The sequence below is a fragment of the Indicator indicator genome, chromosome 38 (genome assembly GCF_027791375.1).
Source record: "Indicator indicator isolate 239-I01 chromosome 38, UM_Iind_1.1, whole genome shotgun sequence".
In the NCBI taxonomy this organism is placed as follows: Eukaryota; Metazoa; Chordata; class Aves; order Piciformes; family Indicatoridae; genus Indicator; species Indicator indicator.
In genome coordinates, this window is record NC_072047.1 from 2,878,761 (window position 1) to 2,904,081 (window position 25,321).

General features: G+C 55.9%; 2 protein-coding genes across 2 annotated transcripts in view; one reads left to right on the forward strand and one right to left on the reverse strand.

Annotated features, from left to right (window-relative positions):
- The first annotated feature begins 2,547 nt into the window (after positions 1 to 2,547).
- Positions 2,548 to 17,508, forward strand: MTHFD2 (methylenetetrahydrofolate dehydrogenase (NADP+ dependent) 2, methenyltetrahydrofolate cyclohydrolase). The gene is made up of 8 exons (XM_054396654.1): positions 2,548 to 2,633; positions 6,239 to 6,423; positions 7,244 to 7,366; positions 8,060 to 8,212; positions 11,234 to 11,341; positions 11,933 to 12,025; positions 15,067 to 15,192; positions 17,369 to 17,508. Exons 1-8 carry the CDS (start codon positions 2,548 to 2,550, stop codon positions 17,506 to 17,508), a joined length of 1,014 nt encoding a protein of 337 aa, XP_054252629.1.
- Positions 17,509 to 23,488: 5,980 nt separating this feature from the next.
- SLC4A5 (solute carrier family 4 member 5) overlaps positions 23,489 to 25,321 on the reverse strand; it is a 55,800-nt gene continuing 53,967 nt past the window's right edge. Inside the window, exon 25 of the mRNA XM_054396637.1 lies at positions 23,489 to 23,654. Coding sequence (XP_054252612.1) covers positions 23,489 to 23,654 — 166 coding nt within the window. The remainder of the gene's footprint in view (positions 23,655 to 25,321) is intronic.

The window sequence follows — 25,321 nt, forward strand, 5'->3', positions numbered from 1 at the left end:
GGGCGGAGCCTCACGCAGCGCCGTCACCACGGCAGCGGCTCCTGGTTTGCGGCTCGCTGTGGGACTGTGCCGGCCTCCGCCCCGCCATGGCTCTGCGGCTTGGGAAGCCCAAAGCCCCTTCCCCGCGGGTCTAGGTAGCCCTGATGGGCCTGAGAACTCTCAAAGCCCCTCCCCCCTGGACCTACGCACTCTCAACATCCCCTCCTCATGTGCCTGGGCTCCCCCAAAAACTTTCCACATGGGGCTGGGCGCCCCAAAAGACCCCTCGGGAGCAGCCCTCCGTGGGTCTAGGCACATTCCAAACCCTCTCCTTGTTGATCTGGGTAGCCCCTATTGGCCAGGGCAATCTCAAAGCTCCCTCCTCACAGGCCTAGATGGCCCCCACCATGGACCTTCCTCTGCCTGGGTTCTCCTCCAGCTCACAGGCACTTCCCTGCACCACCTCTCCCCAACCTGTCCCCCTAGCCACCACCATTTTATTTCAGCATCACACCAGGCTGGACCCTTACACCCCATCCAGCCTCTCAGACCAGCTTCAGAAGGTGAATCTCCCTCCAAACACCCTGAAATTTGCCAAACTCTTTTTTCCCAGGACCAATTTCTGCAAGTTTCACCCCCCCCCCCTTTTTTTTTTTCCAGCTGTGTGACTTCTCCAGTCCTTGCTTTAGTAATAAACTGCTGTTATTGACATTAAAATTTACTTTTGATACCAAAGAATGACTGTGCCCACTCTAAAGGGGTTAAAAACTAAAACACCAGGAGGTTATTTTAGCTCATGGCCAGGCCACCTCTTACAGCTCTCACAAGCAGTTTGATGTGGCATGGTGATGGTGGTTGGTGAGCCTCAGTACTTATTGGACACTTGGGGAGGCACAAAACCCTTCCCAGACTTTACAAAGCAGCTCAGTGCCCTTGGGATAAACCTTCAAGGCTGCCCTTCAGTGCTCAAGGAGCGTGGAGGGTAATGCTATGGTAAATATAAAGTAAATGAACAGACAGAGGTGACCAAACTCACTCAGCACAGGCTCCCAAGGACTTACAGACTCTCCTTTCACCTCTTTTCCATGCAGGTTTTTTGCTTCCTTCTCCACAGTACCAGGAAGCATCATCCCTACCCATCATGTCCTAACATGGTGCTGTAGAAAACTTAAGTTTTCTACATAAGCATTTAATTTTTCTACTTTTGGAGAGGGTGGCCAGAAGTGGTGGAAAAACACAACCAGTGACAGCTCCCTCTCTGTGTCAATGCATGTTGATGGATCCTGCTCCCTGTGGGATCCGGCTTCCCAACCTGCTGCATAGAGATGGGATCACCTGGAGCTGGAGCACACAATTTGCCCCCAGGTTTTTATGCCTGAGGAGCTCCTAGGACCTGCCATGACCTCTTTGCAGTGAAAATCTTTCCTATTTAGCAGCTCAGCTACCTGCTGTGTGTAGTTTAATCCTCAAACCAACCTGAATCATAGAAGTTAGGTGTTGGAAGGGACCTCCAGAGCCCAGCTCCAACACCAATTTCCAGGACTAATCCCGACCTCTAATCCCAGGCCTACTATCAACCCCAGCCCCAACCCCTACCCTGGCCCCAAACCCAACCTTGCCCCCAACTCCAGTACTAAACCTCAACCTAAAATCCCAGACCCAACTCAAATTCCCAGCACTAATCCCAGCCTCCAACCCTAACCTCAATCCCATCCCTACCCTGATTCCCAGCCCCAGTCCCAACCCTAAATCCAAATTCCCAGTTCCATCCCTAATGCCAATCTCCAGACGTAACCCCAGTCCCATCCCTACCCCAAATCCCATCTGTCACTCCCATCCCAACTCTATTCCTAGTCTCCCTCCCTGCCCTAATCCCACCCTAACTCCAACCACAATCCCTAGTTCTAAACCTGACCCTCAATCCTTATCCCTGTTTCCATCCCTAATCCTGACTCCAGTCCCAGCTCCAACCCCAGCCCTAACCTTGATCCCAGCCCTATTCCCATTCTTCCTCTCAACCCTAACCCCACTCTGACCCCAACTCCTAAACCTGACCCTCAGCTGTGACTCCCATCCCTAACACCGACCCCAGTCCGAGTCCCGGAGGGGACCCCATCCCTGACACCACCCTCGGTTCCAAACTCCCAATCCCGACCCCCCTGCCCTAACCCGAAGCTCACCTCCGTCTCACGCAACCCTCAGTCTCTCTTGCAGTCCCTTTCATCCCGGGCCCAGCCAATGAGCGCCGCCGTGCCCAATTAGGGCGGAAAAGTCCCGCCCCTCCACCAATCACACCCCGCCCTCCCCCAGCGCCTCTCTCCCTCTACCCCAATCGCAGCCGAGGAATTTGCTCTCCGTCCCGCCCCCGGCGACCCCAACGACCATTCACCTCTCCCCCCCGCGCCGCTCTCCACTTTGATTGGCTTTTGCCGCCCGCGGGGAGGGACGGGGGGGGGGGGGGGGGGGGGGGGGGCGACTCCTCAGCTCTATATAAGGCAGCGGGCGGAGGGGAGCGTTGCCGTCTCCTGTCGTGTGTCCCTTGTCGCCCACCGTTGCTCCGCCGCTGCCATGGCAACCGCGCTCTGCTCGCTCCGCTCCTTGGGCTGCGTCGCGCTGCGGCCCCGCGCCCGCCGCCTGCATCTCAGCTCGCCCAGGTACGGCCCAGCATGCTCCACTCTGAACCTCAGCCTGGGCGGGGAGGTTATAGAAGGAGGGAGTCGGTGTCCGCCTGTGCCCTCCGCGCAGTCCCCATACGGGGTGGGGTGAGGAGGAGGGTCGGTCTGGTCCCGCCTGTCACCCCCTTCCCATCCATCCGCCCGTCCAGCGTAGCAATCCCGTTTACCGGTCCCGGGAATGAATGAGGCGGGCCCCCAGCGGCCGCCCCGGGCGGTGCAGGCTGATGAAATCCCGCGCCCGCCTTGCATGGTGTGTGTTGGGCTGTTCTCGGGCACCGGCTCTCCTGGTTCCCCCGCCCCAAAGTGGAGCCTCTCGGGGTCCAGCTCCGAGCTCCCCTCGCTTTTAAGGGGGATGAGAGGGACCGGCGACCCCCGAGCATCCCACCCGGGCACCAGCGTGGCTTTCCCCTTCCGCTTCCGCAGCACCCACTGCAGCCCAGCAGCCCTGGGGGGAATTGCTGCTTCCCCAGTGCTGTGGTTTCTCTTCTGGGACCTGCTCTGAACAGGTCTCCCAGCTCTTGTTTTGGCCTCCTTGTAGCTCACAGCGGGGCTGATGCTTCTCTCCATCCCCTAGGACCTCAGGCTTATACAAGGGGGAGATTTGGGTGGGCTCTTGGCATGAGGGATCTCTGATTTAATGATTTTTTCTTTTTTTTGCCCCCCCCGGCCTCCCGACTTTTGACACTCAGTTCCTTTTACATCTGGTACTTCAGGACAGGTTTAGCTCTAAATTTAAAATAAGTCTTGGAGAGCCACTGTGCTCTGCTGGTCTGCTGTGGGTTTGTACTGGTTGTTGCTAAATGGGTTTGACTGGGGCCATTGTGACTAGGGATGAAGTAATGTTTAATTCCCAGTAAATGGGGGAAAATTACATATTTGGGTAGGGCAGGGATTAAGGAAGCACAAAAGATCCTCTGCCTCTCTAAAAATCTGGACAAAAGCTTTCCCTACCTGGGCTGGGAGTGTGGGGCTGGAGGTGGTGACACTCATCCCCCATAGCAGCTTCCCCAGAGCTCTGGGATCAGGATTGTACATAAAGAAGGTCAGAAAGCTGCAGTGCTGGCCTTGATGCAGGCTCCTGGCAGGGGGAGGTCTGTACAGCAGGCAGCTGATGGATTTTTGAGGAGAAACCACAACAGTTCAGGGTGGTGCAGGGAGAGGTGGAAGCTGCCCTTGGTGCTGTGGGGCTTTTCCCTGTGGATCCAGTTGTCTCCTGGAACCCTGTGGCAAGCCGGGTAGCTTTTGGAGTTGTGATTGCTTCAGAAAAGGGTTGGTGACTCCAGGAGGCACCATAAATGCTGGGAATGTTGTGGGGGGAGCATCTTTGCCTGCTCCAGCTCAGAAATTGGGGTCACTGGGGTGTGAGGGGCTTGTCAAGGCAAGACTTCAATGCTGTGGGGAAGCCTAGGAGGGGAGCTTGTGCAGGTGAATCCTCTCACCAAGGGAGTAATGAATGGGAATGATCTTAAATAAATATTCTGGTGATAACCTGAAAGGAAGAAGCCAAGCATGAAGAATTTGGACAGCCTGTTGAGCAGGGACAGGCAGCTGTGGCCTCCCAGCTGGCTGTAGGTCAAGGCAGCCTTTCCATATGCTGCAGGGTGTCCAGTTCCCTGGAATGCATCTCGCCCTGTCTGGATATTCCAGTTCCCAGTTTAGATCAGGAATGTCTGTGAGGAGCTGTTCTGACGTGGTTCAAACAGATGAATGTCCTTTCTCCAGCTAGATCACAGAGTCACAGAAGGGTTTTGGTTGGTAAAGACCATTAAGATTATCCACTTCAACCATTCTCTGCCAAGTCTGAGGCTGAACCATGGCCCTCAGCACCACATCTCTGCACCTCTGAAACACCTCCAGGGGTGGGGATTCAACCACCTTTCTGAGGAAACTTTTTCCACTGTTTGAGAACCCTTTCAGTGAAGAATTTTCTTCTTACTCCCAACCTAAGCCTCCCCTGGGGCAACCTGGGGCCATTTCCTCTTTTCTTATTACTTAGTACTAGGCCCAACCCCCACCTGGCTCTAGTCTCCTTTCAGGGAGTTGTTGAGAGCCAGAAGGTTTCCCCTCAGTCTCTTCTTCTCCAGGCTCAACCTCAGTCTCTTCTTCTCCAGGCTCAACCTCAGTCTCTTCTTCTCCAGGCTCAACACCCCCAGGTCCCTCAGCCCTGTTCTCCAGACCCTTCCCCACCTTTCTTGCCCTTCCCTGGCCCTGCTCCAGCCCTCAAGGTCCTTCTTGCAGCCAGGAGCCCAACCCTGCCCCCAGCACTCAAGCTGTGGCCTCCCCAGTGCCCAGCCCAGGGGCACAATCCCTGCCCTGCTCCTGCTGCCCACACCACTGCTGCTCCAGGCCAGGCTGCTGGTGCCCTTCTTGCCCACCTGGGCACCCCCTGGCTCAGCTCCAGCTGCTGCCACCCAGCACTCCCAAGGCCTTTCCCAGCAGGCACTTTCCAGCCTGGAGCCTTCCTAGGGTTGTTATGACCCAAGGGCAGGACCCAGCCCTTGGTCTTGTTGAACCTCATCCCCTTGGCTTTGGCACATCCACCCAGCCTGACAGCTCCCTCTGTAGCCTCCAACTTTCCAAGCAGCCCAACACTGGCCCAGGCAGCCCAGGGAGGTGGTTTAATCCCTATCCCTGGAGGTGTTTCAAAGCTGCAGAGATGTGCTGCTGAGGGGGATGGCTTAACCTCAGGCTTGGTAGAGTTAGAGAATGGTTGGACTGGATGATCTTGAAGGTCTTTTCCAACCAAAATGATTCTTCCAAGACTGAGCTTTGTTGTTGAACCCGGTTTGCAGTAAAGCTGCAAATGGCTTGCATGGAACTCCACTGAAAGGGTCCTGGTGGGCAACAAGTTCTGCATGGGACAGCAATGAGCCCTGGGGGCCAAGAAGGCCAATGGGGTCCTGGGGGGCATTCAGCAGAGCCAGGGAGGTTCTCTTCCCCCTCTGCTCTGCCCTGCTGAGGCCACAGCTGGAATATTGCATCCAGCTCTGGTCTCCCCAGTTCAGGAGGAAGAGGGATCTGCTGGAGAGAGTCCAAGGGAGGGCTCCAAGGATGCTGAAGGGCCTGGAGCAGTGCCTGGGGAGGAGAGGTTGAGAGCCCTGGGGGTGGTGAGTGTGGAGAGGAGAAGGCTGAGAGGGATCTGCTCAATGTCTCTCAAGAGCTGAGGGCTGGGGGGCAGGAGGCAGGGGCCAGGCTCTGCTCACTTGCACCCTGGGCTAGGCCAAGGGGCACTGGATGGAAACTGCAGCACAGGAGGTTGCAGCTCAGCAGGAGGAGGAACTTCTGCACTGGGAGGCTCCCAGAGGCCTGGAGCAGGCTGCCCAGAGAGGTTGTGGAGTCTCCTTGTCTGGAGCCTTTGCAACCCTGTCTGGATGTGTTCCTGTGTGACCTGTGCTGGATTCTGTGCTCCTGCTCTGGCAGGGGGCTTGGCCTTGATGATCTTTGGGAGGTCCCTTCCAACCCCTAACATCCTCTGGGCTGTGATCCTGTTTCTGCCCTGACTTAGAGCTGTTTTGGCTGGTCAGAACTCGGATTTGCATGTCCCACCAAGGCTGACTGCTCTGGTAACACTTTCTGTGTCACAGAGATGAGGCAGTGGTGATCTCGGGGAGGAAGCTGGCTCGGCAGATCAGGCAGGAGGTCAGGCAGGAGGTGGAGCAGTTGGTTGCAGCCGGAAACAAGAGACCTCACCTCAGCGTCGTCCTGGTGGGTGAGAACCCAGCCAGCCACTCCTATGTGCTGAACAAAACCAGAGCAGCTGCTGATGTTGGTAGGTCCAAAAAAAAAAAAAAATGGAGTAAATGACTGTTTCCAAATCATGCAATTGTCTTGGTTAGGAAAGGCCTCCAAGATCGAGCCCAACCAGCAACCCAACACTGCTGTGGCCATTAAACCTTGGCCCCAAGTGCCATGGCCACAGGTTTCTGGATCACCTCCAGGGCTGTGTGGTTGTATCTTCACTCTAGCACACTTAGGTTGGGTTTCTCCAAGCCCTTCCTGTACTCAGAAGGTCTTTCTGAGGTCACTAAACTGATATTAATGCTCTTTGGAGAAGAGAAGGCTCCAGGGAGAACTTAAAGCAGCCTTCCAGTACCTGAAGCAACTACAGGGGAGCTGGGGAGGGATTCCTGATAAGGGCTTGGAGTGCCAGGGTGAGGGACAATGGCTTTGAGCTGGGAGAGGGGAGATTGAGATTGGAGATGAGGAAGAAATTCTTTCCAGTGAGGGTGGGGAGAGACTGGAACAGGATTCCCAGGGAGGTTGTGGCTGCCTCCTCCCTGGAGGTGCTCAAGGCCAGGCTGGATGAGGCCTTGGGCAAGCTGGGCTGGTGGGAGGTGTCCCTGCCCATGGCAGGGCATTGGAACTGGATGATCTTTGAGGTCACTTCCAATCCAACCCATTCTAAACCATAACTCAGAGGCCTGTGCAGGTCTCCAGCCTTGAAGGTGCTCTTTGTGCCCACACACAGTCCTCAGTGTGTCCTTGTTGGATTTGGTAGAGCAATGAAATAGGGCAGCTGAACTCCACATGGCTTAAGGAGGTTCCTCTCCTCCTTGTGCACACTTGGCTCTTTTGCTGGTCACCTGCAGGAATCAGCAGTGAAACCATCCTCAGGCCAGCTTCCATCACTGAAGAGGAGCTGCTGGATCTGATCAGCAAACTGAATAACGATGCTGATGTGGATGGCCTCCTGGTACAGCTTCCTCTGCCTGGTGAGTAGCTGCATCTCCATCCATTTCCTTCTTACTCAAAGCTTTTTGGGGGTTTCCATGTCCCAAAAAGCAGCACAGGGGCTCTGCTGTGACAGGAGAGGTGGCACTGGGCTGTGGCAAGGTTTGAGACTGGAGATGAGGAAGAAAGAAGGGTGGGGAGACACTGGAACAGGTTACCCAGGGAGGCTGTGGATGCCTCCTCCATGGAGGTGTTGAAGGCCAGGTTGGGTGGGGAACCTGGGCTGGTGGGAGGTCTCTCTTCCACCCCCAGGGCTCTCAGCCTTTCCTCCTCACAGAGCTACTCCAGGCTCTTCAGCATCTCCAGAGCTGGACTCTCTCCAGCAGTTCCCTGTTTCTTGAACTGGGGAGCCCAGAACTGGGCCCAGGACTCCAGATGTGGGCAAAGCAGAGGGGGAGGAGAACCTCCCTTGCCCTGCTGGCCACACTCTTCTTCATACCCCCCAGGAGACCCTTTGCCATCTTGTCCCTGAGGGCACATTGCTGGCTCCTGGAACGTCCCTGCTGACACTGTAGTCCCAGCTGCTTCTAGTCCCCTTCTGTGCTAGCCTTGAGCTTGCTGCAAGCCTCAGGTAGCATCCAAACCCTGAAGGTTGTGATTGATCAGGCCCCAGGGCTGTGTGAGAGTGGTTTTGGGCTGGGTCTTTGGGGTGAGAGGTTTTGGTTGTCTCCCAGGACACATCGAGGAGCGCCGGATCTGCAACGCCGTCAGCCCGGACAAGGACGTCGACGGCTTCCACGTCATCAACGTGGGCAGAATGTGCCTGGACCAGGACTCCATGCTGCCAGCCACCCCCTGGGGGGTCTGGGAGATCATCAAGAGAACTGGTGAGCTGCCAGCTTTTTTTTTTTTTTTGTCTGCTCCTGCTGGTTGCCAGCTGGCTGAACGTGGCAGCCGGCCTGGGCACTGTGCTGGATTTGCCTCTGGCCCAGCTCTCAGCAGCTTTTCTTTCCAGCAGCGCCAGGGTGCTGAGGAGGCTTTCAAAGGAGTTTTCTCCCCCGTGGGCCAAGCCCTGCTGTGGTTCAGAAATACTGGGCTGAAGGAATATTCTCAAATCCACTCCTGTGACTCCTTTTTTCTGGCTGGATCACAGCTCACAGGGTGTTAGGGTTTGGAAGGGACCTCTGAAAGTCGCTGAGTCCAACCCCCTGCCAGAGCAGAAGCAGAGAATCCAGCACAGGAACACATCCAGACAGGGCTGGAAAGGCTCCAGACAAGGAGACTCCACAACCTCTCTGGGCAGCCTGCTCCAGGGCTCTGTGACCCTCAGTGCAGAAGTTCCTCTTCATGTTGAGGTGGAACCTCCTGTGCTGTAGTTTAGATCCATTGCTCCTTGTCCTATCCTTGTAGTCAGGCTCTGCTCCCTGGCAACTTGTGCCAGGACAAGAGGGCATGGCCTGAAGCTGTGCCAGGGGAGGCTTAGGGTGGATATGAGGAAGCAATTCCTGACTTGAAAGGGTTTAGGCTGGATATTAGGAGGCCTTTCCTGACTGAAAGGGTTTAGGTTGGGTATTAAGAAGCAACAGAAAGGGTTTAGGCTGGATATGAGGAAGCAATTCCTGACTGAAAGGGGGTTTAGGCTGGATATGAGGAAGCAATTCCTGACTGAAAGGGGGTTTAGGCTGGATATGAGGAAGCAATTCCTGACTGAAAGGGGGTTTAGGCTGGATATGAGGAAGCAATTCCTGACTGAAAGGGGGTTTAGGCTGGATATGAGGAAGCAATTCCTGACTGAAAGGGGGTTTAGGCTGGATATGAGGAAGCAATTCCTGACTGAAAGGGGGTTTAGGCTGGATATGAGGAAGCAATTCCTGACTGAAAGGGGGTTTAGGCTGGATATGAGGAAGCAATTCCTGACTGAAAGGGGGTTTAGGCTGGATATGAGGCAGCAATTCCTGACTGAAAGGGGGTTTAGGCTGGATATGAGGCAGCAATTCCTGACTGAAAGGGGGTTTAGGCTGGATATGAGGCAGCAATTCCTGACTGAAAGGGGGTTTAGGCTGGATATGAGGCAGCAGTTCCTGACTGAAAGGGGGTTTAGGCTGGATATGAGGCAGCAGTTCCTGACTGAAAGGGGGTTTAGGCTGGATATGAGGCAGCAGTTCCTGACTGAAAGGGGGTTTAGGCTGGATATGAGGCAGCAGTTCCTGACTGAAAGGGGGTTTAGGCTGGATATGAGGAAGCAGTTCCTGACTGAAAGGGGGTTTAGGCTGGATATGAGGAAGCAGTTCCTGACTGAAAGGGGGTTTAGGCTGGATATGAGGCAGCAAGCAGTTCCTGACTGAAAGGGGGTTTAGGCTGGATATGAGGAAGCAGTTCCTGACTGAAAGGGGGTTTAGGCTGGATATGAGGCAGCAGTTCCTGACTGAAAGGGGGTTTAGGCTGGATATGAGGCAGCAGTTCCTGACTGAAAGGGGGTTTAGGCTGGATATGAGGCAGCAGTTCCTGACTGAAAGGGGGTTTAGGCTGGATATGAGGCAGCAGTTCCTGACTGAAAGGGGGTTTAGGCTGGATATGAGGCAGCAGTTCCTGACTGAAAGGGGGTTTAGGCTGGATATGAGGCAGCAGTTCCTGACTGAAAGGGGGTTTAGGCTGGATATGAGGCAGCAGTTCCTGACTGAAAGGGGGTTTAGGCTGGATATGAGGCAGCAGTTCCTGACTGAAAGGGGGTTTAGGCTGGATATGAGGCAGCAGTTCCTGACTGAAAGGGGGTTTAGGCTGGATATGAGGCAGCAGTTCCTGACTGAAAGGGGGTTTAGGCTGGATATGAGGCAGCAGTTCCTGACTGAAAGGGGGTTTAGGCTGGATATGAGGCAGCAGTTCCTGACTGAAAGGGGGTTTAGGCTGGATATGAGGCAGCAGTTCCTGACTGAAAGGGGGTTTAGGCTGGATATGAGGCAGCAGTTCCTGACTGAAAGGGGAATTAGGCACTGGGATGCACTGTCCAGGGGGGTGGTGGAGTCACCATCCCTGGAGGTGTTTAAGGAAAGCTTGGATGTGGCACTTGGTGGCAGGGCTTAGCTGCTGTGGTGGTGTTGGGCCACAGGCTGGGACTTGATGATCTCAGAGGTCTTTCCCAGCCTCCCTGCTTCCGTGACTCTGTGATTCTATGCTTCCCAGAGCCCCTTCCAACCCTTCCCTGGAACAGGAACAACCTTCTTGCTCTTTCTCCCAGCTGCATTGCTGGGGTGGGCTGTGGGAGAGCAGCTGAACATTGCATCTGGTCTGAACCTTGGTGTGGGACAGATCCCAACCCTCTGTACATAGCTGAGCCTGCTGCAGCCTTGAAGGCAATTTCCTATTTATAGTGAATTCTGGTTTTTTTTTTCTTTCCTTCTGGTTCAGGTCCCCCTTAAGGGGAGGGGAAAAAAAAAGGTGGTGAGAGAAGCACCACAGATTACCTACTCCCCTCACTGCTGTGAAGAACTTGGCAACTCCACTTCCTTTTGTAGCAGTTTTGTACCAACCTCCTGCGTGGTAGCTGAAGCCTGAATGATTTTCATCTGAGCATTGCTTAGCTGCTGTGGTGGTGCTAGGTCACAGGCTGGGACTCGATGATCTCAGAGGTCTTTTCCAGCCTCCCTGATTCTGTGATTCTATGCTTTCCAGCCCTTTCCAGAGCTCCTTCCAACCCTTTCCTGGAGCAGAAACAACCTCCTTGCTCTTCTTATTGCTGGGGTTGGCTCTGGGAGAGCAGCTGAGCATTGCTTTGCTGCTGTGTGGTGGTGTTAGGTCACGGGCTGGGACTCGATGACCTCAGAGGTCTTTTCCAGCCTCGCTAATTCTTTGATTCTGGGCACTGCTTCAGCTGTTGTGGTTTCAGACTTCCTCCTCCTTGTCCTCTGCAGGCATCCCCACTCTGGGGAGGAACGTGGTGGTGGCTGGCAGGTCGAAGAATGTGGGCATGCCCATCGCCATGCTGCTGCACACCGACGGCAGGCATGAGCGCCCCGGAGGTAGGAGCCCAGGGGGCTTGGAGCCTGTGTGGCAGCAAACCCCTTCAGCCTGGCACATTGTCCTCTCTAGGCTCCCAAACCCAGTCCCAGGAGGGGTTTTAAGGCCTCTCATGGCCCATTTGGTGTGGGCTGTGGTCAAGGCTGAGCAGTTAAGGCTGAATCATTTGGTCTGGAGAAAGACATCCAAGACCACAGAGTCCAACCAGTAACCCAACGCTTGCAAGTCCACTGCCAAGCCATGTCCCTCAGCACCACATCTCCCTGGCTTTTAAATCCCTCCTGGGACTCCTGTAATGCTTTGGAGACTCCTTCAGTGAGTCCCTGCCCTCTTCCCTACCCAATCCCTCCCTCTGCCTTTGTAGGCTCTTCCCTGGGGTTTATCCTCCAGCTTTAATGATCCTGAGAAATGCATGGGAGGAAGGAAAGGGGAGAGGGTGGAGGTGGGAGGAGGGGGAGAGGGGAAGGTGGAGGTGGGGTGAGGAGGAAGGAAAGGGGAGAGGGGAAGGCGGGGGGAGAGGGGAAGGCGGAGGTGGGAGGAGAAGGGTCTGGGTTTGGGTGTTGTGGGTTCAAGTTCCATGAGCCCCCCTGCAGGAGATGCCACAGTGACCATCTCCCACCGCTACACTCCCAAGGAGCAGCTGAAGCAGCACACAAGCAGAGCTGACATCGTGGTGGCAGCAGCAGGTGAGGCCTGGCTCTGACAGCAGAGCTCTGAGGCAGGGAGGGGGGTGGGAAGCTTCTATGGTGGTCCTGACGTGCAGGGGATGATCCTGGTGGTGTTCAGCCTCTCCAGGCAGGTGGCTGGCTGAAGGCCAGAAGAGCAGGTGAGGAGCTGCTTGAGGTAGCCACTGTGGCCTGTGGCCCAGGAGCTTGATCATGGAATCAGAATTGTCAGGGCTGGAAGGGACCTCAAGGCTCAGCCAGTCCCAACCCCCCTGCCATGGGCAGGGACACCTCACACCACAGCAGGTTGCTCACAGCCACCTCCAGCCTAGCTGCAAAAACCTCCAGGGATGAGGCTTCCACCACCTCCCTGGGCAACCTCTGCCAGTCTCTCACCACCCTCATGGTGGAAAGCTTCTTCCTAACATCCACTCTGAACCTCCCCCCTTCTAGTTTTGTTCCATCCCCCCTAGTCCTATACCTCCTTGACACCTTCAAAAGTCCCTCCCCAGCTTTCTTGTAGCCCCCTCCAGATCCTGGAAGGCCACAAGAAGGTCTCCTGAGAGCCTTCTCTCCAGCAGCAGAGCTGGTTGAAATGTAAAATAAACAGCTGGCAGGAGGGCTTGGTGTGGCAGCAAGCTGGAGACCAGCTGCAGAGGTTCTGTTGTACCTGCAGATGTGTATTTGTGGGGGGAGGGCAGGAAAAACCCATCCAAGAGAGCATCTGCTTGCCCAAGGACAATCAAAGCTGAGGCACAGCTGCAGTGGCAGCTGCAGAGCAGCAAGGAACCACCTGGAGGTGTCTTCTCCAGGCTGTACCCTTGGCATGGAGGTGCCAAAGTGATTTGGGATGTGGCAGCAAAAGCTGGATGTGAGCCTGAGGGAGGCCAGCAGGTCCAGGGAGGGGATTCTGCCCCTCTGCTCCACTCTGCTCAGACCACACCTGGAGCTCTGTGTCCAGTTCTGGAGCCTCTGTTCCAGGAAGGATCTGGAGGGGCTGGAAGGTGTCCAGAGAAGGGCCAGAAGGATGAGCAGAGGGCTGGAGCTGCTCTGCTCTGGAGACAGCCTGAGAGAGTTGGGGTTGTGCAGGCTGGAGAGGAGAAGCCTCCCAGGAGACCTTCTTGTGGCCTTCCAGGATCTGAAGGGGGCTCCAAGAAAGCTGGGGAGGGACTTTTGAGGGTGTCAGGGAGTGATAGGACTGGGGGGAATGGAACAAAACTAGAAGTGGGGAGATTCAGATTGGATGTTAGGAAGAAGCTCTTCCCCAGGAGGGTGGTGAGAGACTGGCAGAGGTTGCCCAGGGAGGTGGTGGAAGCCTCATCCCTGGAGGTTTTTGCAGCCAGGCTGGAGGTGGCTGTGAGCAACCTGCTGTGGTGTGAGGTGTCCCTGCCCATGGCAGGGGGGCTGGGACTGGCTGAGCCTTGAGGTTCCTTCCAACCCTGACAATTCTCTGATTCTAAGAGAAAAATGGGGTTGGCATGAAGAGACAAAGTGCTGGAAGGGTTAGAGGTGGTGGTGAAGGTGGCAGTGGATGGAACAATGGCAGAAGTGCTGCTGGCAGCTGGGGTCTGTGAGCCCCCCTGAGGTGGTCAGCAGAGCAGAAGAAGACTCAGCTGAAGGAATTAATTCAGCAGAGGGTGGGAATGAGTGCAGGCAGCTCAAGTGTGGTATCAGGCACCAAGCAGACAGACACACCCCAGCCTCAGAGGATGGCTTAGCCCCAGGCAGCTGCTCCCCACCCCATCACTGGGGGTTTTTCAGCCCTGGGGTGGAGCTGGTGGCTCTGCCAGGCTGGGCTGTGGTACTCCTGGATGCTGCTCCAGCTTGCTGCTGCCTCAGGGCAGTGCAGAAATGTTGCTGGAGCTGTGATCAAACACAGCCACAGGGCAAGGGGCGGGGAGAAGCTTTGGAGGTGGAGAGGTTGCTTTGGTCCCAGCTGCTTTGCTGAATGCTTTCTGGGGGTGGATTCCAGTTCTTCACCCTCTGAGGTTAGCAGACAACCACCTGGTTGTCCTGCATGTTAGGATCATGGAGTGGTTTTAGTTGGAAAAGACCTTAAAGATTGAATCCAAACCATGGCCCTCAGCACCACAGTTCTGTGGCTTTGAAATGCCCCCAGGGATGAAGATTCTACCACCTCCTGGGCAGCCTGGGCCAGTATCTGACAACTCTTTCAGGGAAGAAGTTTCTTCTAATCTCCAACCTAAACCTGCCCTGGGGCACCTTAAGGCCTTTTCCTCTTGTCCTGTCCCTTGTTCCTTGGCAGAAGAGCCCAACCCCCACCTGGCTCCAGCCTCCTCTCAGGGAGCTGGACAGAGCCAGAAGGTCTCCCCTCAGCCTCCTTCTCCCCAGCTCCCTCAGTTGCTCCTCCCCAGCCCTCTTCTCCAGACCCTTCCCCACCTTTCTTGCCCTTCCCTGGCCCTGCTCCAGCCCTCAAGGTCCTGCTTGGAGCCAGGAGCCCAACCCTGCCCCCAGCACTCAAGCTGTGGCCTCCCCAGTGCCCAGCCCAGGGGCACAATCCCTGCCCTGCTCCTGCTGCCCACACCACTGCTGCTCCAGGCCAGGCTGCTGGTGTCCTTCTTGCCCACCTGGGCACCCCCTGGCTCCTCTCCAGCTGCTGCCACCCAGCATCCCCAGGGCCTTTCCCAGCAGGCACTTTCCAGCCTGGAGCCTTCCTGGGGTTGTTGTGCCCCAAGGGCAGGACCCAGCCCTTGGCCTTATTGAACCTCATCCCCTTGGCCTTGGCACATCCACCCAGCCTGGCAGCTCCCTCTGCAGAGCCTCCAACTTTCCAGCAGCTCAGCTCCACCACCCAGCTTGGTGCCAGCTGCACATGTGGCTGAGGGAGCCTCAATCTTGTCCAGATCACTGATCAAGATGTTAAAGAACTGTCCCCAGCTCAGGGGTTGGCCTGGATTAGACAACTAGGGGTTGGTTTACATCTCCTCTGAACACTGAGATTGGAAAAGAGGCTTGAGGCCAGGGAGTCCAACCACTTCACGAAGCAGGAAGCCCCTGGTGGTCCAAAACAACACCCCCATGCCCCTGTTCCCTTCCCACAGGCATCCCCAACCTGATCACTGCTGACATGATCAAAGAAGGAGCTGCAGTTATTGATGTGGGCATCACCAGAGTGCAGGATCCCATCACTGCCAAAGCCAAGCTGGTTGGGGATGTGGATTTTGAAGGTATGGAAAGGTTCTGCAGGTGGTTCCCTGAGGATGAAACATTCTGGGTGCTGGGAAGGGGAGGAGAAAGCCTTGGTTCATGTGCCTGACTGAGCAGGTGAATAGAATCAGAATCACGGAGTGGTAAGTGCTGGAAGGGACCTCTGGAGATGGAGTTCAAGCTCCCCCTGCCAGGGCAGGGCACACAGGAATGCATCCAGATGGATCTTGAAAGTCTCCAGAGGAGGAGACTCCACAACCTCTCTGGGCAGCCTGCTCCAGGCCTCCAGTACCCTCCAACACCAAACAACTTTCTCCTTCTCTTCAGATGGAACCTCCTGGGTGCCAGCTTGTGCCCCTTGTGCTGTCCCTGGGCACCACTGAGCAGGGCCTGGCACCTTCTTGACTCCACCCTTCAGATATTGGCAACCATTGCTCAGATCCCCTCTGGGGCTGCTCCCCTCCAGGCTCAACAGCCCCAGGGCTCTCAGCCCTTGCTCCTCACAGATGTTCCAAGTCCCTTCATCATCCTCATAGCCTCCTCTTGACTCTCTCTCCAGCAGTTCCTTCTCCCTCTTGAAGTGGGGAGCCCAGAACTGGGCCCAGGACTCCAGCTGTGGCCTCAGCAGGGCAGAACAGAGGGTGAGGAGAACCTCCCTTGCCCTGCTGGCCACACTCTTCCTCATGCAGCCCAGGAGCCCATTGCCTCTTTGGCCATGAGGGCACCTTGCTGCCCCAGGGAGAATTAATTGTAACAATGACTTAATTGTCCACCAGGGCTCCAAGGTCCTTCTGCATGGAGCATGCAGCCCTTCAAGGTGCATCCAATGTGCAGGTGTGCAGCTGCCCTGCCCTGCCTCTGGGGGAGGTTGTGTCCTGTGGGGCACAGGAGACTCAGCCTGAGTTGTTGCCCCAATTTCTGCTCTTCCTCCTGCTTCCATTCAGGACCTACCCTCTGGCCTTGCTCTTCTCTTGGCCTTCCTCACCACTTAGTCATAGCAGTGCCCAGATGTGTGTTTGTGATCAGAGTCCTGCTCCTCTGGGTGCTGGTTGCACCCTGGAGTGTCCTCCTGGAAGAGAGAGAGGTTGGATGTTCTGAGCTCGTTGTGGATGCCCTCAAGGCCATGGTGAAGCCCTCACAGAATGGTCAGGGTTGGAAGGGAGCTCAAGGCTCAGCCAGTCCCAACCCCTGCCATGGGCAGGGACACCTCACACCACAGCAGGTTGCTCACAGCCACCTCCAACCTGGCTGCAAAAACCTCCAGGGATGAGGCTTCCACCACCTCCCTGGGCAACCTGTGCCAGTCTCTCACCACCCTCATGGGGAACAACTTCTTCCTAACATCCAATCTCAATCTCCCCACTTCTAGTTTTGCTCCATCCCCCCAGTCCCATCACTCCCTGACACCCTCAAAAGTCCCTCCTCAGCTTTCTTGGAGCCTCCTGCTTTGTGACTTTTATTTCTGTGCCAAAAATCCACATCTTGGACTTTTTTGCTTTTCTCTCAGCATGAGCAGTGGATCTTCCTCAGGAGCAGGGATGGACAGGGAGGGGAAAGTCCACCTGGAGAAGTTCCTACTCTCCAATGGATGCTGTTGAAGGAATACTGCATCCAGCTCTGGGCTCCCCAGTTCAGGAGGGACAGGGATCTGCTGGAGAGAGTCCAAGGGAGGGCTCCAAGGATGCTGAAGGGCCTGGAGCAGTGCCTGGGGAGGAGAGGCTGAGAGCCCTGGGGGTGGTGAGTGTGGAGAGGAGAAGGCTGAGAGGGATCTGCTCAATGTCTCTCAAGAGCTGAGGGCTGGGGGGCAGGAGGCAGGGGCCAGGCTCTGCTCACTTGCACCCTGGGCTAGGCCAAGGGGCACTGGATGGAAACTGCAGCACAGGAGGTTCCAGCTCAGCAGGAGGAGGAACTTCTGCACTGGGAGGCTCCCAGAGGCCTGGAGCAGGCTGCCCAGAGAGGTTGTGGAGTCTCCTTGCCTGGAGCCTTTGCAGCCCTGTCTGGATGTGTTCCTGTGTGACCTGTGCTGGATTCTGTGGTCCTGCTCTGGCAGGGGCTTGGACTGGAAGCCCTCCAGAGCTCCCTTCCAACCCCTGACATCCTCTGAGCTGTGACTCTGTGACCCTGAGCAGTGTTGGAGTGGTTCTAGCTTCACTCTGCTGTTGTCTGCATGCCTAAGCTCTCCTTTGCTCCCTGCAGGGGTGAGGAAGAAAGCCAGCTTCATCACCCCCGTGCCTGGGGGGGTTGGGCCCATGACAGTGGCCATGCTGATGAAGAACACAATCATTGCTACCAAGAAGCTGCTGAAACCCAAAGAGCTGGAGGCATTAAGTGCTTAACCTGGGGACCCTCCGTGGCACTGAGCACAGATTCCAACCTGACTCCTCCACAGGCCCAGAGGAAAATGCAATCCTTGTGTTTATTGGCAGTGGAATTGCCTCCTCTGGAGGTGAAAGAGCAGCAGCTGAGAGAGGCATAAGCACAGCAGCTCTGCTGAGGACTCTGCAGCTCCACTCCTGGCCTGCTCAAGCTGCTTGCTCTTGAAGCCAGCTCTAGATGCCTGCCCTGCTCCTCCTGGAGGGATGAGGCAGCAGCTGTGGGAGCCTGGGATGTGTGCAGCTGCCCTGGGGGCTGGGGGTGGTGGTACCAATCCCAGGGGCAGCTCAGCACTGCTCCTTGGTGTAGCATCAACATCTTGGTGGTCCTGTTCTCACAGGCTGCTCCTGTCTGACCTGTGCTGGAGTCCTCTGCTCCATGGTGTAGCACCAACACCTTGCTGGCTTTGCTCTCATAGGCAGCTCCTATCTGACTTGTGCTGGAGTCCTCTCCTCTGTGGTGTAGCAACACCTTGGTGGTTCTGGTCTCACAGGCTGCTTCTGCCTCATGCTGGAGTCCTCTGCTCCATGGTGTAACACCAACACCTTGGTGGCTCTGTTCTCATGGGCTACTTACACTCCTCGTGCTGAAGTCCTGTACTCCATGGTGTAACAGCAACACCTTGGTCCTGCTCTCACAGGCAGCTCCTGTCTGACCTGTGCTGAAGTCCTCTGCTCCATGGTGTAGCAACACCTTGGTGGTTCTGGTCTCACAGGCTGCCTGCACAGATCCTATCTGCCTCATGCTGAATGAAGTTCTCTGCTCCGTGGTGTAGCAACACCTTGGTGGCTCTGTTCTCATGGGCTACCTACACTCCTCCTGCCTCATGCTGAAGTCTTTCTTTACTCCATGGTGTAACACCAACACCTTGGTGGCTCTGTTCTCATGGGCTACCTACACTCCTCCTGCCTCATGCTGAAGTCTTTCTTTACTCTATGGTGTAACACCAACACCTTGGTCCTGTTCTCACAGGCAGCTCCTGTCTGACCTGTGCTGATGTTCTCTGCTCCATGGTGTAGCATCAGCACCTTGGTGGTCCTGTTCCCATAGGCTACCTACACTCCTCCTGCCTCATGCTCTTTACTCCATGGTGGAGCATCAACACCTTGGTGCCTCTGGTCTCACAGGCTGCTCCTGTCTGCTCGATGCTGGAGTCCTCTGCTCCATGGTGTAGCAACACCTTAGTTGTTCTGTTCTCACAGGCTGCTGCCTGCTCTGCTCCATGCTGGGGCTCCTCTGCTCCATGCTGGGTGCTTAGGTTGAGTTAAGCTCCTGTAGAACTTCGATTTTTTTTTTTTTTTTTTTTTTTTTTTTTTTACTTGAAAACAAAGCCTTAATTCTGTTGTCAGCCTGTGCAGGCCTCTGGGCAACAGCAGATCTGTTGGGACTTGTTCTGCTGTGCAGCTGAGTTGGGGTTTTGGGGGGTTTGGGGTTGTTTTTTGGGTTTGTTATTTGGGTGGTGATTTTTGTGTTCTGGGTTTTTTTTGGTTTTTTTTTAAGCCTTTTTTACTAACCAAAGAAGAGTGGGGTGGGGGCTGCTGCTGTCTATGCTGGACACACAGGAGGGGTCCTGGGCTGTATGGTAAAGTCTTGGAAGTACTTAGGGAATAATGGAGGATAAATAAAGAGAGGAAAAAAGCTTTGCTTGTGTCCTAGAATTATTTCCCAAGCAGGTTTTTCATGTCCCCCAGAGAAGGAGCTCTACTTCCTCAGAGCATTTGTGCTGTGAGCTCCTCCAGGGCAGGGTTGGATCTGGTTTTTTCCTTGAGTTTAGCTAAGGCCCAGGGGCTACAGCATCCCCAGCTCAGCTGGGAAGTGAGCAGAACTCTTCATGCCTGGACAGAAACCTCCTCAGCTCCCTGACTCCTGCTTACAACCCATCAGAATGAACTGAATCATAGAACCACAGAATTGTCAGGGTTGGAAGGGAGCTCAAGGCTCAGCCAGTCCCAACCCCCCTGCCATGGGCAGGGACACCTCACACCACAGCAGGTTGCTCACAGCCACCTCCAGCCTGGCTGCAAAAACCTCCAGGGATGAGGCTTCCACCACCTCCCTGGGCAACCTCTGCCAGTCTCTCACCACCCTCATGGGGTAAAACTTTTTCCTAACATCCAATTTCAATCTCCCCACTTCTAGTTTTGCTCCATCCCCCCCAGTCCTATCACTCCCTGACACCCTCAAAAGTCCCTCCCCAGCTTTCTTGGAGCCCCCTTCAGATACTTAATCCTCTAATGAGTGTTTGCAAGCTCTAATTATCCACTGATGGTCCTAAAGGTCTCTTCCAACCCAAGCAGTTCTCTGTTGTTCTGACCATTCACCTTACCTGGAGCTGTAATGCCTCAGAGGATGGAAAAACTTCCCCCATGGGCAGCAAGGCAGGTCTTGGCCTCCCTCCTCTTCATCCATTCCCTGGGAAGGCTGTTCCCAGCTCCCTGGGAACAGGGAAGGTTTCTTGTGATGCTGGAGGTGTTCCAGGCCAGGCTGGATGAGGCCTTGAGCACCTGGGCTGGTGGGAGGTGTCCCTGCCCATGGCTGAGGGGTTGGATCTGAATGAGCTTTAAGGTCCCTTCCAACCCATTCCATGAATCCAGGAGCTCCCACTTGCTCCTGGCTGGCTTGGAGGGGAAGAGTCCTCCCAAACCCATTCAATCCAGAAGAAGGGAAGCTGAGGCTTGAGGATTCTCCACCCCCACCACAGAAAGACACTGAAGAGCTGCAAGTCATTGAAACCAGGTTTATTTTTGGTTATCACTTGATAAATACAAAAGATCTGAGGTGGTACTGGGATGGGGAGGGGGCAAGTCTGAGGCTCTTCACTGTTTTCAGATACAAAAAGTAGAAACCTTGTGTGAACCTTGCAAAAAAAAAAAAAAAAAAAAAAAAGGGGACCCAGTTCAGTCCACAAAACTCCCCCCCAAGACCCCATCTGGATGCTAAAGTGGCAGGAATCATCTAGAAGAGTCCCCAAAGCCTTTGCATGGGGTGGAGGGGTGGGGTGGGGAGTGAGTGGAGCTGATGCAGTGGATAAAAACAACTTCACCTGTTGGGTTAAATCATTCAGGCTTCAGCTACCACGCAGGAGGTTGGTACAAAACTGCTACAAAAGGAAGTGGAGTTGCCAAGTTCTTCACAGCAGTGAGGGGAGTAGGTAACCTGTGGTGCTCCTCTCACCATCTTTCCCCCCCAAACCCCTTTGAAGGGGGACCTGAACCAGAAGGAAAAAAAAAGAGTTCACTATAAATAGGAAATTGCCTTCAAGGCTGCAGCAGGCTCAGCTATGTACAGAGGGTTGGGATCTGTCCCACACCAAGGTTCAGACCAGATGCAATGCTCAGCTGCTCTCCCACAGCCCACCCCAGCAATGCAGCTGGGAGAAAGAGCAAGAAGGTTGTTCCTGTTCCAGGGAAGGGTTGGAAGGGACTCTGGGAAGCATCACAGAGAATCACAGAGTCACAGAAGCAGGGAGGCTGGGAAAGACCTCTGAGATCATCAAGTCCCAGCCTGTGACCTAACGCCACCACAGCAGCTAAGCCCTGCCACCAAGTGCCACATCCAAGCTTTCCTTAAACACCTCCAGGGACGGTGACTCCACCACCCCCCTGGACAGTGCATCCCAGTGCCTAATTCCCCTTTCTGTGAGGAAGTGCTGCCTCATATCCAGCCTAAACCCTTTCAGTCAGGAACTGCTTCCTCATATCCAACCTAAACCCTTTCAGTCAGGAACCGCTTCCTAATATCCAACCTAAACCCTTTCTGTCAGGAATTGCTTCCTGATATCCACCCTAAGCCACCCCTGGCACAGCTTCAGGCCATGCCCTCTTGTCCTGGCACAAGTTGCCAGGGGGCAGAACCTGACCCCCACCTGACTACAACTTCCTTTTAGGTATCTGCAGAGAGTGCTAAGGTCCCCCCTGAGGCTCCTCTTCTCCAGGCTGCACACCCCCAGCTCCCTCAGTCTCTCCTCATCAGACTTCCCCTCCAGCCCCCTCCCCAGTCTGGTTGCTCCCCTCTGGACCCGCTCCAGCCCCTCAAGATACTTCCTGCAGTGAGGGTCCCAGAGCTGCACTCAGTGCTGGAGGTGAGGTCCCCCCCAGGTCCCCCCAGGGCAGAATTCCATCCCTGCTCCTGCTGCCCACACTATTCCTGATCCAGCCAAGATGCCATTGGCCTTCCATGCCCCCTGGGCACACTGCTGGCTCCTGTCCAGCACTGCCAGGTCCCTCTCTGCCAGGCTGCTCTCCAGCCCCTCACCCCCTGCATGGGGTTGTTGTGGCCGAAGTGCAGGACCCTGCCCTTGGCTTTGTTGAATCTCATCCCATTGGCCCCAGTCCATGCACCCAGCCTGGCCCAGGTCCCTCTGCAGCATCCTCCTACCCTCCAGGAGGTCCACACTGGCTCCCAGCTTGGTGTCATCTGCAAATTCACTAAGGGTTGCCTCAATCCCCTCAATCCAGGTCATCCATAAGGATGTGGAATAGAACTGGGCCCAGTACTGATCCCTGGGGGATCAGCCAGCCAGCAAAAAGGAGTCAAAGGAACAGATTTGAGAAGGTTCCTTCAGCCCAGTGTTTCTGAACCAGAGCTGGGCTTGGCCCATGGGGGGAAAGAAAAAAACCTTTGAAAGCCTTCTCAGCACCCTGGTGCTGCTGGAAAGAAAAGAGCTGGGCAGGGGCAGACCCAGCACAGTGCCCACACTGGCTGCCAGCCTGCTCCTGTTCTGTCCCTTCCCAGTGGGCAGCAGTGGGTGGGAAGGGACCTCTGGAGAGCTTCAATGCCAAGAGACGAAGAAAGGAGCTGGTCTGAAATGCCCAGAGAGCTGCAATGCCAACAGAGACCAAGCCAGGAGCTGCTGGAAAGCCCCAAAGCAGGGGGTGGGGGTGGGCATCAGTCCTGCTCTCCCCTCACCAATAACCAGAGCCAGGAACTGGAGCTGGTACCAGCCCCAGTGCCAACCTCGTGCCAGGGCTGGGCAGGCCCAGCAGGACCCTCCAGTGAGAGGAGACCTTGGGCACATCCTGCTCCTGTCTGGGGGGAGGTGGCCCTGGGAGAGCTGTGGTGAGGGTGTGGGGCTGGGTGACCAAAGGGCTTCGCTGCAGCCTCTGCTCTTGTTCCCTGCTAGCAGCTGTGTCCTGCTGCCTGCTGGGACCATTCCCAGTTCCCTGTGGAACCAAAGCTCCTTCCCTGCTGTCCTGCTATAGTCCTGCTGGTGCCCTTCCTTTCCACCCAGAGCTGCTGGTTCTCCTTCCCTTCCTGGCCTGTGGCTCCAGGCCACCAGCTCCTTTCCAGCCTGGCCATCCCTCCTCATCCCCTTGGACATATCCACCCCGGGCTGAGCCAATCTGGGGGTCCCTCCATGGCCAGCTGGTCCCTCCTGCATCCCTGATGCCAGGCCTGGGATGCTGCAAGGAGGGATCCCCACTGCTGTGAGCTTGGGCTGGCCTCCTCCTAGCAGCCTGATGCAGCATCCCCTTCACAAAACCAACCTTCCCCCAGAGCCACGTTGTGATGTTAGGGGTTGAGGAGCAGGGTTCTGCTCTTCCCCTTCCTCCTCAGCCACTCAAACCTCCTCCTCCCCACCCAAAACCCCTCCCTGCCTGACAAGCCCCTTCGCCATCACCACATCCTTGCTGCTCCCACAATCCCAACCAGCTTCTCCAGCTCCAGGGGGGCAAGAAGAGGCCAAATTGCAACTTTTCAGCCCTGTTTTTCACCCACTGGTGGTGACCACCTTCACCAGGCAGGGAGGCAGAAAATTCCACAGGGCCAAGAGAAAAAAAAAAAACCCAAACCACTACCAGAACAAGGTCCCCCCTGGGGCCACCCAAGTGTCCTCCATCTCATGGAGCAGATAGAAGGAGAAGAAGCCCAAGTTGATTTCTCTATATACATCTGAAGATGGCAATATCAACATATATATATAAGAGGCAGGGGGCAGAGGGGCTAGAGGGTGGTCTCACTGCCCATGTCCCGAGGGGGCTTCTCGGTGTCGGTGTCCTCATAGTCCGACTCCATCTCGATCTTCACCTGGGGCACGGCGCAAAGAGGGCTTCTGGAGTAGTTAAATGCAGGAGAGGATGGGCAGGAAATCTTTAGGTGAAGTGTGATGCTGAGGGGGAGAGAGAAGGGGGTGAGAGTCAGGGCATGGGGTGAGAGTCAGGGCATGGGGTGAGCCTCGGGGCAGGGAGAGAGCCTCAAGGCATTGAGAGACCCTGGGGGCATGGAGAGAGCCTCGAGGTTATGGAGAGAGCCTCAGGGCATGGAGAGACTCTGGGGGCATGGAGAGAACCTCAGGGTATGGAGAGAACCTCAGGGTATGGAGAGAACCTCAGGGTATGGGGTGCCCACATTCAAAGCAACCAAGCTGGGGAAGGGGCTGCAGAACAGGGCTGGGGAGGAGCAGTTGAGGGAACTGAGGTTGTTCAGCCTGGAGATGAGGCTGAGGGGAGACCTTCTGTCTCTCTACAGCTCTCTGAGAGGAGACTGGAGCCAGGGGGGCGTTGGTCTCCTCTCCCTAGTATCAGGTGATAGTACAAGAAGAAAAGGCCTGGAATTGTATCAGGGGAGGCACAAAAAGAAGTTCCCCAGGATCCAGCATTGTGAGGATGGGAAGGGAGCTCTGGAGCTCAGCCAGTCCAAGCCCCCTGCTCCAGCAGGGCACCCACAGCAGCTTGCCCAGGAGCACAATGCCCAGGGGGGGTTGGAAGCTCTCCACACAAGGACACTCCACAACCTCTCTGGGCAGCCTGCTCCAGCCCTCCAGCACCCTCACACCAAACAACTTTCTCCTCCTCTTCAGCTGCAACCTCCTGGGTGCCCCTTGCGCCTTGTGCTGTCCCTGGGCACCAGTGAGCAGAGCCTGGCCCCAGCCTCTTGCCCCCCACAGCTCCTTTAGCTCTTGCTGAGCATTGCTCAGCTCCCCTCTGGGGCTGCTCTTCTGCAGGCTCTCAGCCCCAGGGCTCTCAGCCTTTGCTCCTCCCAGAGCTGCTCCAGGCCCCTTCCCAGCCTGCCCTGGACTCTCTCCAGCACTTCCCTGTCCCTCTGCAACTGGGGAGCACAGAACTGGACCCAGGACTCCAGATGTGGCCTCACTAGGGTGGAGTAGAAGGGGAGGAGAACCTCCCTCACCCTGCTGGCCACACTTATCTCCATGCCCCCCTTGTCTACCAGGGCACATTTCTGGCTCCTGGGCACCTTGTTGTCCCCCAGAACTCCCAGGTCCTCCCTCCCCTGTCCTGCTGCAGGAGGTTGTTGCTCCCCAGGGGCAGGACCCTGCCCTTGCCCTTGTTGCACTCCATAAGGTTCCTCTCTCCCAGCTCTCAGCCTGCCCAGGTCTCACTGCAGCACAGCCTAGGGGGTGTCAGCCACTCCTCCCAGCTTGGCACCATCAGCAGACTGGAGGAGGATTCACCTTCACCCTCCCCCAGGGCATTGATGAAGATGTTGACCAAGGCTGGAGTCAGTCGTGTCCCCTGGGGACCACCATGAGCCACAGGCCTCCAACTGGAGCTTCCATCAATGTGCATCATCAACCTGCACCCCAGCCCTGCACCCTCTGTGGCTGTTCCCCAGCACCATCCTTGCTGCTCTGGTTTGGACCTCACCATCCCACACCCCACAGCCAGCAAAGGAAAGCACCCAAAAGGCTGAGGGCTGCTGGGGAAGAGCTCAGAGATACCCCACAGATGCCCAAGGGTGATGGCAATGGGCTCCACAAGTGCTGGGAGCAACCATCAGGGACCCCTCAAATGTCTCCCATGGGGTGTCCCTGGGAGG

Excerpts from the sequence above, each read along its gene's own strand:
- MTHFD2 (XM_054396654.1), top strand. The coding sequence starts at position 2,548 with ATGGCAACCGCGCTCTGCTCGCTCCGCTCCTTGGGCTGCGTCGCGCTG. Across the intron at positions 12,026-15,066 it reads CATCGTGGTGGCAGCAGCAG|GCATCCCCAACCTGATCACT; the intron begins GTGAGGCCTGGC and ends CCCTTCCCACAG. Across the intron at positions 15,193-17,368 it reads TGGGGATGTGGATTTTGAAG|GGGTGAGGAAGAAAGCCAGC; the intron begins GTATGGAAAGGT and ends TGCTCCCTGCAG.